The sequence below is a fragment of the Sciurus carolinensis genome, chromosome 2 (assembly GCF_902686445.1).
Source record: "Sciurus carolinensis chromosome 2, mSciCar1.2, whole genome shotgun sequence".
NCBI lineage: Eukaryota > Metazoa > Chordata > Mammalia > Rodentia > Sciuridae > Sciurus > Sciurus carolinensis.
Genome location: NC_062214.1, coordinates 172,462,076 through 172,476,492, shown reverse-complemented (window position 1 = coordinate 172,476,492; position 14,417 = coordinate 172,462,076). Strand labels below are relative to the sequence as shown.

Below are 14,417 nucleotides of genomic sequence, written 5' to 3'. Positions count from 1 at the left end.
AGGCCCTGAGCAACTTATTGAGATCCTGTCTCAAAATTAAAAATAAAAAGGACTGGGGAGATAGCTTAGTGGTAAAGCACCTATGGGTTAAATCCCCAGTACCAAATTTAAAAATGAAAATAGAAAAAAGAAAAGGAAAAAGAGAACTAAGGAAGTGATGACTGTAAGTCAAAAATTAGAAATTTAAATTTTTAAAGCACTATGTTGAAGCTGAAATAATTTCTATCAATGAAGTTAACAAATCCACTATATACTCTACATGCTCTAAAGAAACAAAAATAGCTTGGAAAATGATTTTTAGGATTGCTCCAATTAGTACAAAACTTGCATTTTTGAAGGAAATTAAACATCATAATAGTACCATCAAGACTGTGAATTTATGAAGGTCTCAGGAGGAAACCCTTGAGAACAAGGTTCTAACCACTGTATTCATGTCGAATATCTTGCTTTTCAATTACACAGCAAGAATTTGCATTCACTCCTTTTCCAGTTTCACAATTAGTATGAGAAGAGATACAATGTGTAAGGAAATAATTTTAAACTAAACAAATGGAGACCAGACAGGCATAAATGAGAAATTTTAAAGCATTACTCATAGTAGCTGATACATTCTTGGTCTATTATATATGCTTTCCTTTGAGAAACCAACCCTTTCCTCCCATTCCCTGTGATTTTGGTCAAACGAACCCCTCTAATCTGTGTCTGCACCCAGGCTGACATAGGCCTGGTCCACCAGAGTGCTCCTTCCTATCTGGCCAAAGGACTGGTTCAAGGATGAGGCAACAAAGAACAGTTAAAGTCTTCCCAGGACTTTTCAAACACTTAGAAAAAAATATTATTTTTTTCTAAAGTCTCTCTTCAGCATAAGCTAGTTCAAGTTGATGTTCTTTCACTAAAAACTGAAGGATTCCAACAGGCTTTTACGGCACAGAGAAAAATAATGTGTTACCTAGTAAACCCAGTTAATTATTCCAGCATACTCGGTCATAAAAGGCATACTACAGAGTAAATACACTGACTTCTTACCTTCATTCACTTATCTTTTCCCTAATAAAGGGACTATTATATTTTCCTGAATTGTAACTAGATCTCATCATGAATACATAACATGTAATCCCAAATAAATGTGATCTGTGTACTTACACTCATCCAGCCCCAGTTGATAGGCCAGGTTCTGTAGGCCTCGTACCTTCTCCATCAAATTAGCTGTGGTGAGGCTCCCCAGTTCTAAAACAGAATCATTTATTTCAATACCATTTCTTTTTTAAAAAAAATATTTATTCTGGTACTAAGGATTCAACTCGGGAGGCACTCAACCACTGAGTCATAGCCCCAGCTCTACTTTGTATTTTATTTAGAGACAGGGTCTCACTGAGTTGCTTACAGTACCTGGCTTTCGCTGGCTCTGAACTCAAGATCCTCCTGCCTCAGCCTCCAGAGCCGCTGGTATTAAGGCATGCACCACTGTGCCCAGTTCAATACTATTTCTTTCCATTGTTTTCTAGTAACAATTCATTTGGATTGCGGATTCTGGCTATAAAAGTTTTCAAGCTAGGCTGCAGTACAGTACAGTGGTAGAACTCAGGCATAGGACGAACAAAGCCAGGGTTTGATTTCCAACACCAGCAGAAAGAAAGAAAGGAAAGAAAGGAAAGAAAGGAAAGAAAGGAAAGAAAGGAAAGAAAGAAAGAAAGAAAGAAAGAAAGAAAGAAAGAAAGAAAGAAAGAAAAGAAAGAAAAGAAAGAAAGAAAAGAAAGAAAGAAAGAAAAAGAAAGAAAGAAAAGAAAAGAAAAGAAAAGAAAGAAAGAAAGAAAGAAAGAAAGGAAGGAAGGAAGGAAGGAGAGAAAGAGAGAGAGAGAGAGAGAGAGAAAGAAAGAAAGGTTTTCAAGTTAATTCCTATTAATAAGTAGAAAATGGGTTCCTATGTCTTCTCCAATCTTACACACACACACACACACACACACACACACACACACACACACACGAAACCAATGAAATTTTCCACTTCTACAAATGCCTTGAACGATCTTTCCCACTTAACAAGAGCAAGAGCAAGAATACAGTAACAAACTGTTTTATCCTAAGGATCCTTTTATAGCATTCATTTTGTCTATTGTACAAAATGTATACACCATTAAAACACAAAACCTTATGATATGCCATAGCACTGAAAAAGTCCTACAAACAGATCTCAATCTTGCAAAATGGACAATCTCCATTTATAAGTCTCCAGATTTCAACTAACAACAAAATAGCAACAGAATACCATTCCCCATTTTCCAAAGTTTAGAAAATAAAGACTAGATATATATAAATCCAAACTTACCCTTCAAATCAAATTCCAATAAAAAATTCCAAGTTTTCCAAGAAAAAATGTATTATACTAGAAATAAAAACTTACTTTCCCAGATTTTCATTTAAAAGGGACCCAATTCCTTTAGGTTTAAAACCCAGGTCAATTTTGTATGGAACATAATGAGATGATCTCTCACTTAAAATTTAAAGTTTCCTTAGGAAATGCATGCCAATGGGATATTATATAAATGCCTGTTTGGAACATTAGAACAATGAACCTGAGATGCCCTTGAGACTTAATTTTTTCCAAGGCTGGAGGAAGGACCTGCATTTAAGCATGCAGAACAATGGATTACTTCTGAAATCAGATAAAGATATTTTTTTCTCCCATTTATCATGCTGCAGTCATTATCTATATCTGGCATAAGCAGACTTTCTTGATCTGTTCAGCTGCTTAAATAGCTTAAGAATTCCAGATTTTTTACCTTAATTTCAGTCTATTACTTCACAACCATCATGAATCTTATCACCAGAAGGATGATAAAAATAAATAGTGGAAAATTAATGTTTTTAATTTAAATTTCTGTTCTGTGACTGAGTTCCAAATCATTTATCAAACACAATATTCACTACTTCTAGAGTTCTTTATGGAAGAAACCAAAAGGATAGAAAAAAAGAAAAAAACAGCTCTTAACCCACTAAGAAGTTGTCATTCAATAGTAATGACAGTAATATATGCTTTGAAATCCTATATAAGGCACTGTGTTATACTGGAAAAAGTTTAGACTTAAAAGACTAGAGTATAAATTTTGACTCTTTCTAATAAATCTTGGTTAGTTAACCTCTGAATCATGGGCACTGTCATACCTAACAGAACTTTGATGACAATTAAGTGAGAAAATTTGTGTGAGAGATTTTTTGTCCATTGTCAGCATTATACAAAATAAATTTAATATTAAAATAATTAGCAGCAGAAAAATTCATTGTGACAATCTTGAGTTGGTAGATTTCTACACATGGAAAAAGCAAAGAAAGGCATTTCTGATGTGAAGAATTGCAAATTAAGGATGGTTAAGTAGGTAGTTTGAAGCCAAGAATACTTGAAAGAGAATGGTGAAAGAAAAATTGGAGGTGGTTTGTGGCACATGCCTATATCCCAGCTACTCTGGTCAAACAGGAGGTTGAGGCAGGAGGATCACTTGAGCTCACAAGTTGAAGACCAGCCTGGGCAAGAGAGTGAGATCCCATGTAAAAAAAATAAAAGTTAGAAGACACCAGAACCACTTACCTTTCAACATGTCAATGTCATCACGTTCTATTTCAGCCATCCATTTGGGTGGAGAGCTAGTAATAGGCTGTCAGAAAATAATACATCCATTCAGATACATACAAAATATGAAGAGACCCTACTCTTCCTTCTTATAAGAAATGTAGCTTGTCACCCAGTCCTCGGGTTGACTGAAAATACTGGCAAATTATAAGTTAAAAAATTCAGATTTTTCCAGGTTCAGATATGACTTACAAACAATAACCTTACAAAATAATACTGCTCATCTTTAAAGTTAAACTCAGAAAGATGATATTAAAAGAACTTGGTGTGACTACTGTAACTATTTCATGCATAACAAGTTAGTACAGCACTGAAATTTCATTCTGGGGAAAGCCTCCAAATGAACTGTTTGAAACAATAATCAGTTGCATTCTCTGGCACAAAGAAGAATCAAGAATGAGAAATTCTGGGCCTGGGGTTGTGGCTCAGTGGTGGAGTGCTTGCCTAGCATGTGTGAGGCACTGAGTTCAATTCTCAGCACCACATATAAAAAAAAATGAATAAAATAAAGGTCCATCAACATCTAAAAAGAAATATTAAAAAAAAAAGAAAGTAAAAAACCTCAAATTAACTAACAGAATAGAGAGAATGGTCATCACCTGAAATTTCAAACTTTTATTGTAGAAGTTTTAGAAAACTTTAGAATTTTAAGTCATTTTCTCATGTCTGCAATTAAATTTAAAACTATGAAAGAAAGTCTATTCTAAGAAAAACTCTGAGTTGGGAGGCAGTTTCCAATCCTAGTAGCACAAGAGAGAATAACCTATGTAATTTTAAAAATATACAAATGTCTTGGCCATACCACAAATATTCCGATCTAGAATATCTGGGACTGGGGAAGGGTTCAGTGGAGAAAATACAGCAAGAGAATCCACAGCTGCACCTGATTCTGTCATATTAACCATGTAACAAGCAAACACTTTGCATCACGTCATTTACACCCAGAACAATTCTATGAAGTAGGTATTATTATTCCCATTTTACAAATGAAAAAAAAAAAAATCAATGGAGATTTTTAAATAACTTGGTTTAGGCCACACAGCTAGGGAAGTCAAGATTCAAAACCCAGGTAATCAGAGTCCAGAAACCACAATGAGTCCTCTATGCTGCCTCCTCTAAGGAGGTTCTACACCAAATTCACAATTTTCATCCTTAGTAGGGATGTTAACTAGGGTCCTGGGATGAGGTAGAAACAAAATTCAGAATATGTATGTACATGTTTTTAAAAAACACCATCCTCCAAAAGTTAAAACACACACACACACTTTATTTATATTTACAACTTAAAATATTTAGTTATAACTCAAAATAATTAACTAAACTGAAAACCAAGTATAACTGAGATAGAAGAAAATCAAATCATATACTACCTGCTCAATCTATTAGACAAAAATTGATCCAATAGTAAGGCACCTATAATGTTTATTATATCCTAGGCACTAGGCAGAGTGTTTTATAAGCATTATGGCATTCTAAGAATTCTACACTGTAGTTTAAGATGAAAAACTAAAATTTGAAAATGTTAGGAAACTTGCTCATATCACAAAAAGCTTAACAGCAGATTCCAAAGCTGCTTGCTACTTTGTACCTCTCCCACCCAACTCTTGAATAAATGAAAGAGGCTACAAGTCTAGATTTCCATGGAATAAAATTCTCACAGCACCTGAAAGTCTCAGGTCAAGAGGAGTCTTAATATTTAACTCAAGCACCCCGTACTCTAAATAATAAGAGAATGCTAAAAATATAGTAAGAGACAGTGGAAGTTGTATCACAACCCCCAATGGTATGGTTTAAAAGAAAGAGCTTGGACTTTGGAATCAGACAGATCTGCATTCAAATCCTGGTCTACCACTTCCTAGGACTTGGGGGAGTAACTTAAAGGTCAAGTTTCACTGCTAATCAGTGCTTGAAACTGGGCTCAAATCCTATTAAGTATAGTGTTATGAGTACTGAGACCATAATGGGTTCAAAACCTGATTCTTCCACTTAAGAGTTTATAACCTCAGGTAACTTAAGTAACCACAACCAGTCTGTGCAGATATCCTTGTCTGGGATGATTAGAGTACAATCTCATTTGGTTTTGTGAAGATTAAATAACATGTAAAGTATTTAGAACAGCACTTGGAATATGGTAAACACTATGTAAATGTTAGCTAACATTAGTATCATATTTTCCTGGTTTTGGGAATACATAAGAGAATATATTTAGAGCATCAAGCACAATGCCTGCTGCTGTAGAAGTGGAAAAGTCTGTGGCTCTTATCAATGCCCTCTCTCAGGTTTCTGATGAAACACGAGAAATTAGAAAATCCTCTAAGGAGGAGTTAAGTTCACACCATAATGCATCACATAATCAAAAAGAGAAAAGCTTCAAAATTATAGTTTGGGCAAAAAGAATATTATCAGTACATTAAATATTTCAACTGCCTTACCTTAAAAGCTTTCAAGCTGAGAAAAGAGGTTAAGAGACAAAGGACAAAATGTCAAAAGAGAGCATTTGAACAGAGGAACGCATTATCAACCATTAAAGTGATAGCAATATAAACAGATTAATAGGGCTGCAGTTAGAAAATGATTTGAAGGCTATCATGTTACTCTTGAAAACAAAGAAATGAGAGATGGGAGCTTTCACCAAGGAGCAACACTTCCTTAGATACACTTCATTAGGAAAGTAAGATATTACTTACACTTTTGAAGGAAGCTGCAAATTCAGCAACACCTGGTACTAAAAAGAAAAAAGAAAAGTATTCATACAATAAACATTTGAGCGCTCAGGCACAAAGGATTCAAAAAATTAAGAAAATAGCCTTGGGACTGGCTGTGGATCAGTGATAGAGCGCTTGCCTTGCATGCATGGGGCACTGGGTTCAGTCCTCAGCACCACATAAATAAACAAAATAAAGGTATTGTGTCCATCTACAACAAAAAAAGAAAAAAAAGAAAAAAAAGAAAATAGCCTTGCCTTCAAGGAGCTTACAGTCTGTAGAAGAACAGCATAAACTAATAACTCTAAAATTATTTAAATGCATCAAGATGCCAAGCACCATGGAAAGGCCAAAAAAAAGAGAAGGCAATCTAAACCAGATTGAGGAGGCAGGAAAAGCTTCTCATAGGAAAAAAAAAATGCCTCAACTAAGTTTTAAAGAACCAGGAATTATTTGATTTGGGAGGGTGGTGAGATACAATATCTCTTACCAAAAAGTTTAAACTTCCTTTTTAAGTTATGTTGTTTTGTTAATTCAATTACTTATTTAAATGTATCACAGGAGGACTCAGATTAAAAAGCAGAAAAACAAGGGTTCTTGTACTTGGGAGATCTGTACTTGCTTCTAGAGCCTGTGTCACTTTCTGATAAAGGCCTGGTTGTGTGGTCTCTGGATTAGGATGAATGATACTACTGGTAGAGGCAGGGGGATTGAGGCAGAGCCAAGGCCAGTACGGTGGGAGCAGTTAAGACTGACCATTGCTGCTGCAGAATTTGCAGGTCATTATGTTTTACAAGCCATGAGGCATATGGAACCTCAGTTTTTCCAAAGACTATCAAAAACTGCCTTCGGTCATGATTACAGAGGTGGGTTTGAGCCCCAAATGACAAGAGGAAGCAGCATTAACACTTGTTTAAGCTCTACTACAACTAAAGGAAAAATAAAAGATGCTCATCAATAAAGTATGCTCTTAAATTACCCAGACACAGGAGGATTTCCTTAGATACAAGGCAAAAATCAGTGAAGTTAAAGATTGATCAGAAGGTCAAGCTAAAAACTGAAGTAAATATATGATGAATTATAAATTAAAAAAAAAAAAAAAAAAAAAGACAATAAAAACCAGATAGTTGCCAGGCACGGTGGCAAATGCCTATAATCCCAACAGCTTGGGAGACTGAGGCAGGAGGATTGCAAGTTCAAAGAAAGCCTCAGCAAAAGCAAGGCACTAAGCAACTCAGTGAGATCCTGTCTCTAAATAAAATACAAAATAGGGCTGGGGATGTGGCTCAGTGGTCAAATGCCCTGAGTTCGATCCCTGGTACCCTTCCCCCCACCCCCACCCCCACCCCCCCCCCAAAAAAAAAAAAACCCTCAGATAGTTAAAAGGGAAATAATGTTCAATCTCACTAATAAAGAAACACAAACTAAAAATAATAAAGGTTGGCAACATCAAAAATTGGCTGGTACGTAAGAAAATGGGCACTCTCACCCAGTCATCTTTTTCCATGTACACAAAGATGTGCAGATACTCATTAATAAAGATTGTGTTGTTGTTGTTTGCAGTACTGAGAATTGAATCAAAGGAGCTCAACCATTGAGCTACTTTCTCAGCCCTTCTAATTTTTAATTTTCAGACAGGGTCTAGCTGAGTTGCCAAGGTTGGCCTTGAACTTGTGATGCTCCTGTATCAGTTTCCTTAGTCACTCAAATTATAGGTATGCACCCACCATGCCCAGCTCTTATCAATAAAATCTGTAAAATAAAAAACTGAAAGGAACTTATGTTGCCAAATAGGATATGAATATACAAACTATGATGTATTTATATAATAAAATACATTTAAAGGAATGACACAGACCTACACATACAATATGGAAAGATCTACTAATAAATTACTAGGTTTAATAAATTAAGTTGAAAATCATATACATAGGAATTCATAATAATAAAACACAAAATGACCCATTTATATTCTTAAAAATCTATATATTTATTTAGGGTTGGGTATATAGCTCAGTAGTAGAGCACCTGCCTAGCATGTGTGAGGCCCTAGCTTCAAACCCCTGTACAACACACACAAAAAAAAGTGAAAAAAAGTGTGTGTATATGTGTGTGTATTATGTGTAATATATAAAGTATATTATAAGTATAATATATTAATATATATTACATATATTTTATCTGTACACATTGTATATTTGTACCTATATGTGTGTGTGTGTGTGTGTGTATGTGTATACTTGCTTATCGTATAAGTATAAAAAATACCAAACCAATTTGTATCACATTACTTGTAGTTAACTTTATAAGAGATTAAAGTAGGATTAAAGTAGGCAAGGAAATGTTTCATATATCTCAGTATTAACTATGTTTATTACAGATATAGTTTTAAAAAATAATTATTGTTTCAAAGCTCCTTATTTTCTGTCATACAATGTTCTGAAAAAATTAATGAAACAGCTATTCTTATCCTTGGACATCAATCTCTTCCCTTTGCAATGAAATAAAAACTTTAATCATTATGCTTACTTGATAACCCTTCAAAAATCTCCCAAGGGAGTACTGGTTCTCATGCATCTATACTGATAAGAAGAAAGTTAAAAAACTTACATTGTTCTGGCCAAAGATCTGGTGAGGCACGGTCAAGTTTTTCAAAACTTAGCAAAGATGCTTCCAAATCTGTCCCTAGGACAAAACACCCAGATGAGACATAAAGACAGGAAACACATTAATTTCTATTTTATTACATTTCAATCTCAAAGAACATAAACTGAAACACTCAACTGGAGGTCTAGAGATCTGAGATTCTATAACTACTAATGCTCCTTATATAAAACAAATAAATTAGCTGAGTTAGACAGCACACACTTGTAATGTTAGTGATTTGGGAGGCTGAGGCAGGAGGATCTCAAATTCAAGGCCAGGCTCAGCAATTTAGCAGGACCTTGTCTCAAAATGAAAAAAAATAAAATAAAAAGGACTGGGGATGTAAAGTACCAATGAGTTCAATGCCCAGCACCATAAAAAAAAAGGAAAAACAAAGAAAAATGAGTATCAACAAACCCATCTTCATCCATACTCTCCAGCTTCTCCAGTTACAATCAAGCATCCTTTGCTCCCATGAAAGATAAACTCCTCAGCTAGAAATCTGTATTTAATCTTCTCTTGCTTTGTCAAGTACAACACCTTCAATAATCTTCCTCTTCATTTTCTATTTTCTCTGGACTCATACTCAACACCAAGCAAGTTTGCTCTAGAATTTCCCTTCTGTTATTTTGTTTGCAGTACAGGGGATTGAACACGGGGACACTTTACCACTAACCTACATCCCTAGCCCTTTTCATATTTTGTTTTGAGATATGGTCTCATTAAGTTGCTGAGGCTGGTCTCACACTTGCAATTCTGCTGCCTCAAGTCTCCTGAGTAGTTGGGATTATAGGTTTGTGCCACCATACCTAGCTCTATACAATTCCCTACTTAAAAGAATAATAGAAAAAAAAAAAAAAAAAAAAAAACAAACCCTGCCAGGCATCATGACATGAATAGAAAAAAAAAAAAAAAAAACCCTGCCAGGCATCATGACACTCACCTATAATCCTAGCTAAAACTGAGGTCCAGCTACTGCACCTGCCTAACATGTGTGAGGACCCTGGGTTCAACCCCCAATACTGGGGTGGGATGGGGATTTAAAAAACTATATATTCCCTTGACCCCATAAGCTCCTCCTCATCCTTCACTTCTGAAGCTCTTAAGTTGTCTATCTTTCCTTCCCTTCCTCACTTCATATTCCCTCCTTAACCTACGACAAGGTCTGTCCCTACACGTATGGACAGAACATACACTGCTGTTGTCAAGAACAACTGTGACCTGTTGTTAAATCCAGTGGCCATTTCTCTTTTCTCCCTTCTGTGACCTCTTTGCTAACTACACCATTTCTATCAAACCACCATGCTCCCTTTTCTCCTAGTCCCTGACTCCTCCTTTAGTCTCCTCCTCCATCAGGTCATAACCTAGGCTGGCTCCACTCCTACCTTCACCTTGTCCCACAACTTTTACCATCACCTAGAGGCCAGTGACTTCCTATTTACATTACCAGTTCCAACCTTTCTCCTGAACTTCAGAGTTATATGTTCAACTGGCTACTTGACAACTCTCTCCAATTACATGTATGAAAACTTAATATGTTTAAAACCATAATTTCCCAATCCTTGCCAAATTAAGAAACTGCAATACCCTGAACCCAAACCCAGATTCATCTATCATGCCTCCTTTTTCTGAACTGTTCTATAACCAATCTATCAGTAAATACAATAATTCCTGTCTCCAAATTACTCCACGAAATCAAACGTATCCAAGAAGCCATCACTTCTCTCCCGGACTACTTCAAAAGTCTCTAAATAGATATCCCTGCTCCTGTTTTTACTCCTTCCCTTTCACCTTCAGACCTATTCTCCACAAAATAGCCAGACACTACTTTTTAAAAATGTCAATTATGCTGGTCATGGTAGCACATGTCTGTAATTTCAGCCACATAGGGGGCTAAGGCAGAAGAATTCCAAGTTCATGGTCAATCTGGGCAACTTAACCAGACTTTGTCTCAAAATAAAATAAAAAGTAGCTCGGTGGTAGAACGCCCCAGGTATGTACGTACGTACGTGTACACTTACAGACACAAACACAGACACAGACACACAATGATTAATTTTATTAAATCACAACCCTTAAGTACACGTCTTTTCAATACTGGGAGTGACCACACCAGAGTACTCAGAGAACACTTTAGCATATTGGGTATGATGATTGTCTTGGTTGGTCCACTGTGTGAAAATGAAACATCACATTTACTTTAGAGAAAGTGGTAGAACATCCCCAGGTTCAGTCCCCAGTAGCACCCCTCCCAGAAAAAAGTTAATCTGTTCATGTCATTCTCCAACTTAAAGCTCTTCTTTCCAGTTAATTCTTTAAGTATCTATCTACCACATTCTACAAAATTCTACCTGATCCAGCCGCCCATTCATTCTTTGACCTTTCTTGCCCTCTATTCTTCCCCTGGCACACAACAGGTACTCAATATTAAAGTTTGTTGAGTATTAATGTGTGCTTAGCAAGCTAGCTGGTTAAATTAGTTCATTTAATGCTATAAGCCAGGGGTTCTTAACATTTTATGGATAAGCAATATCTTTAGAAATATGAGGGAAAAAAATATGCACTCTCACCCCAGAAAATGCACAAGACTTTACAAAATGTGCTTTTATCTAAACTGAATCTGTTTTACCAATATTCCAAGGGAATTTCCAATTGTTAAAGAACTCATCTAACACATTGATTTATTTAAAGCATCCAAAAATTTGGTCAGCAGAAAAGCTACGTAACACACAAAATATCGATTTTCAAATTCTCAAGAAATGTCACCAATGAGAAGCTCAACCATAATAAAAATAAACTTATTGGGGGGGGGTTAGAATCCAATAAACAATAAGGGTTGTACTACTGCATTCTGGGACATAACTCAGACTCTGCTGTGAGTCTTAAACTCAATTAATAGACGGCTTAACTTGCATTTCAATTTTCTTCTCTTTTAAGAAATTCCAGTAAATTTAGCATGAAAAAGACAAAAGATGCAGAAAGGTAAATTGAAGATTAAAGAGAACTACTTTACACAAACCCGTGCAGCAAGAAAAATTTGCCAATCTACAGATTATATAAAACAGAACATATACAAAATTCCTTGTACCATTTAATTGTAGAGTGCATGCAGTCTAAACTTATATTGTTACTTCCCTGTCTTCTATATACTCACATGAGTCCCCTACCAAAAACAAAAATCCATGTACCTTGTTCACCAAAAATCAAAAAAAAAAAAGAGTAGATGACCTAAACTTACTTTCAAATCAAAATTATTTTAATTAAATTTTAAAGCAAAGACAGGTGGAATACTAAAAATAAAAGTGAAAGAGCTAAAAGCAGTGGAATAGTTTAGGATGATAAAAGTGAAAGAGCTAAGCCGTGGGATAGTTTAGGATGAGATACCTTTTTTTTGAAGACAGGGTTTTGTTAAATTGCTAAGGATGGCCTGGAACTGTGATTCTTCTGCCTCAGCCACCCCAGTCATTGGGATTACAGACCTGTGCCTGTGCACCCAGCTGAAATACTTATTTAGAGGCTCCATTTAAGTTCAGAATGCTCAATTTGATTTTGTCAAAGTAAAAAAGAAAAGATTGGCTAGAAAAAAGGTATAAGCGACAGAGATGAGAATGAAAACTTTAAAACTCAAAATGGCAGCTGAAGGCAATGAGGCACAATTTTAAACCCAGCAACTCTGGGGCTGAGGCAGGAAGATCCAAAGTTCAACGCCAGCCTCAGCAAGTTAGTGAGACTCTGTCTCAAAAAAAACATTTTTTTAAAGGGCTGCAGATGTAGCACAGTGGTAGAGCACCCCTGGGTTCAATCCCAGGTAGGAAGGTGGGAAGATTGGAAAAAAAGAAACCATGGAGAGGATTAGATAACCAAAGGGAAAAAATATTATTCCCAATAGTCTTCTTGGCCAAGGAAAAGAAAAGAAATTGAGAGAAAGCAAGGAAAAAAATCAAACACAAAGAACACAGCTCCAAAATCTCCGAAACTTGCAAATATAAAAAAACTTAATAATAAATTAAAAATTTCAATTGCAATTAATTCTGTACCTAACAATTTGACTGACTTTGTGTGGTGAAATTCAGATAACATAACTCTACCATTTTATTCTTTAAGTGTATAAATCAATGGTATTAAGTACATTAACGTAATCCAACCATCACCATTATCCATTGTCAGAACTTTCTCTTCTTCCCAAACTGAAGTATTAAATAAGTCCCCATTCCCTTAGCTAACTTCTTAAATGCCTTCCACCGCCCACCTCTCCTGGCAAGAGAAGGATCTAAAAGGCAGAACAAACTCTTTTAATTCTGAACATCCATAATTTTTATACCCTATGTCCCCATGCTCAAAAAACTTCAGACTCAATTGAACATTATTTCTATATATATCTAATCATTCTTTTAATAAATGTTAATTGAAGGAAGACTGCTTACCAGGCACTATGCTAAATCCAGGGATTCATAGACAGAATTTATGACCAGGCATAAAAGGGTCCAAAGTTAACAGAATAACTATGCTGACAATGAAGAGACAAAGATAGTGAATAATGGTGGAGAGGGACAACTTCAAAAACTGTTCTGGGAAAAACCTCTTTGGGAGGTGACATCTAAAATGAGAATGGAATTGAAAAAAAAAAAAAGTGTTTGATTCATCCTTCATCTGATGATTCATCCTTCCATCTCCCAAAGCACCCAGCATTTCCTTTTCATTTAGCAGGTACCCAATAATAGCTCTCCTTGGCTTCCACTTCATCTTTCCTGAAATAAACTTCCACGATTCCTTCCAAACACAAAATGTTTGAGGACGGAAAACTACCTGTCAATGAATCGGTGTGGGGCTGCGAACAACAGATGGAAAAATCGAGTTCAAAAATGAGTACAAGAGCCTAACCTCACTAAAGCAGAGTGTACCAAAACCCCCTAACTGCTACCTTGAAATGACTTGCATTTTAGACAACGTATAAGCAGAAATTGTTTCTCACTCTGCCTCAAGAGACAACGCGTAAAGCAGACACGAGTGGCTGTGACATATGCAAGACTACGTTAAAATGCTCAATTCTCATTTCTCTTGAGACTCCAAAGGCAAGAAAACGAGAAAGTACCCCGCTTCTCTTCTGCCGGGGCAACTGAAAAAGCAGGAATAATATTTCTCTTGCGGTTCAGTCCGGGGATGAGGTCAGCCACCAACCCCAGCCGGATCTTGAGAGACTCTTCCATCCCGGCTCAATCAGAATAGAGCAAACACTTCCATGGGGCGCCCCGACGAGAAAACTATAGGAAAGCACCTCGTTCCCCCCAATTGTATTCCCTATGCGACCCTCAGCCCCATCCCAAAGGGATTAAGGAAGGGTCAGGGCGATCCCAATCCTTTTGCCTGAAACCGGTCTCTAGCTGGTGCCTTCCTCCACCCGCCCGGCATACCCGGAGACGCTGCGAAGAACTGGGGACCTG

The 14,417-nt window shown here is 36.3% G+C and overlaps 1 protein-coding gene and 1 pseudogene across 2 annotated transcripts in view; one reads left to right on the top strand and one right to left on the bottom strand.

The window, feature by feature from the left end:
• The window catches only part of Lin52 (lin-52 DREAM MuvB core complex component), a 106,924-nt gene that overhangs the window by 92,165 nt on the left and 342 nt on the right, over positions 1-14,417 (bottom strand). The window contains exons 2-5 of one of the 2 annotated variants that reach the window (XM_047542505.1): positions 8,941-9,009; positions 6,313-6,350; positions 3,584-3,650; positions 1,144-1,227 (exon numbers count right to left, since the gene is read on the bottom strand). In XM_047542505.1, coding sequence (XP_047398461.1) covers positions 1,144-1,227; positions 3,584-3,650; positions 6,313-6,350; positions 8,941-9,009 — 258 coding nt within the window. Of the gene's footprint in view, positions 1-1,143; positions 1,228-3,583; positions 3,651-6,312; positions 6,351-8,940; positions 9,016-14,417 lie in introns of both variants that reach the window. The other variant, XM_047542504.1, reaches the window with a different exon arrangement.
• On the top strand, positions 7,100-7,391 carry LOC124974109 (mitochondrial import inner membrane translocase subunit TIM14-like; annotated as a pseudogene).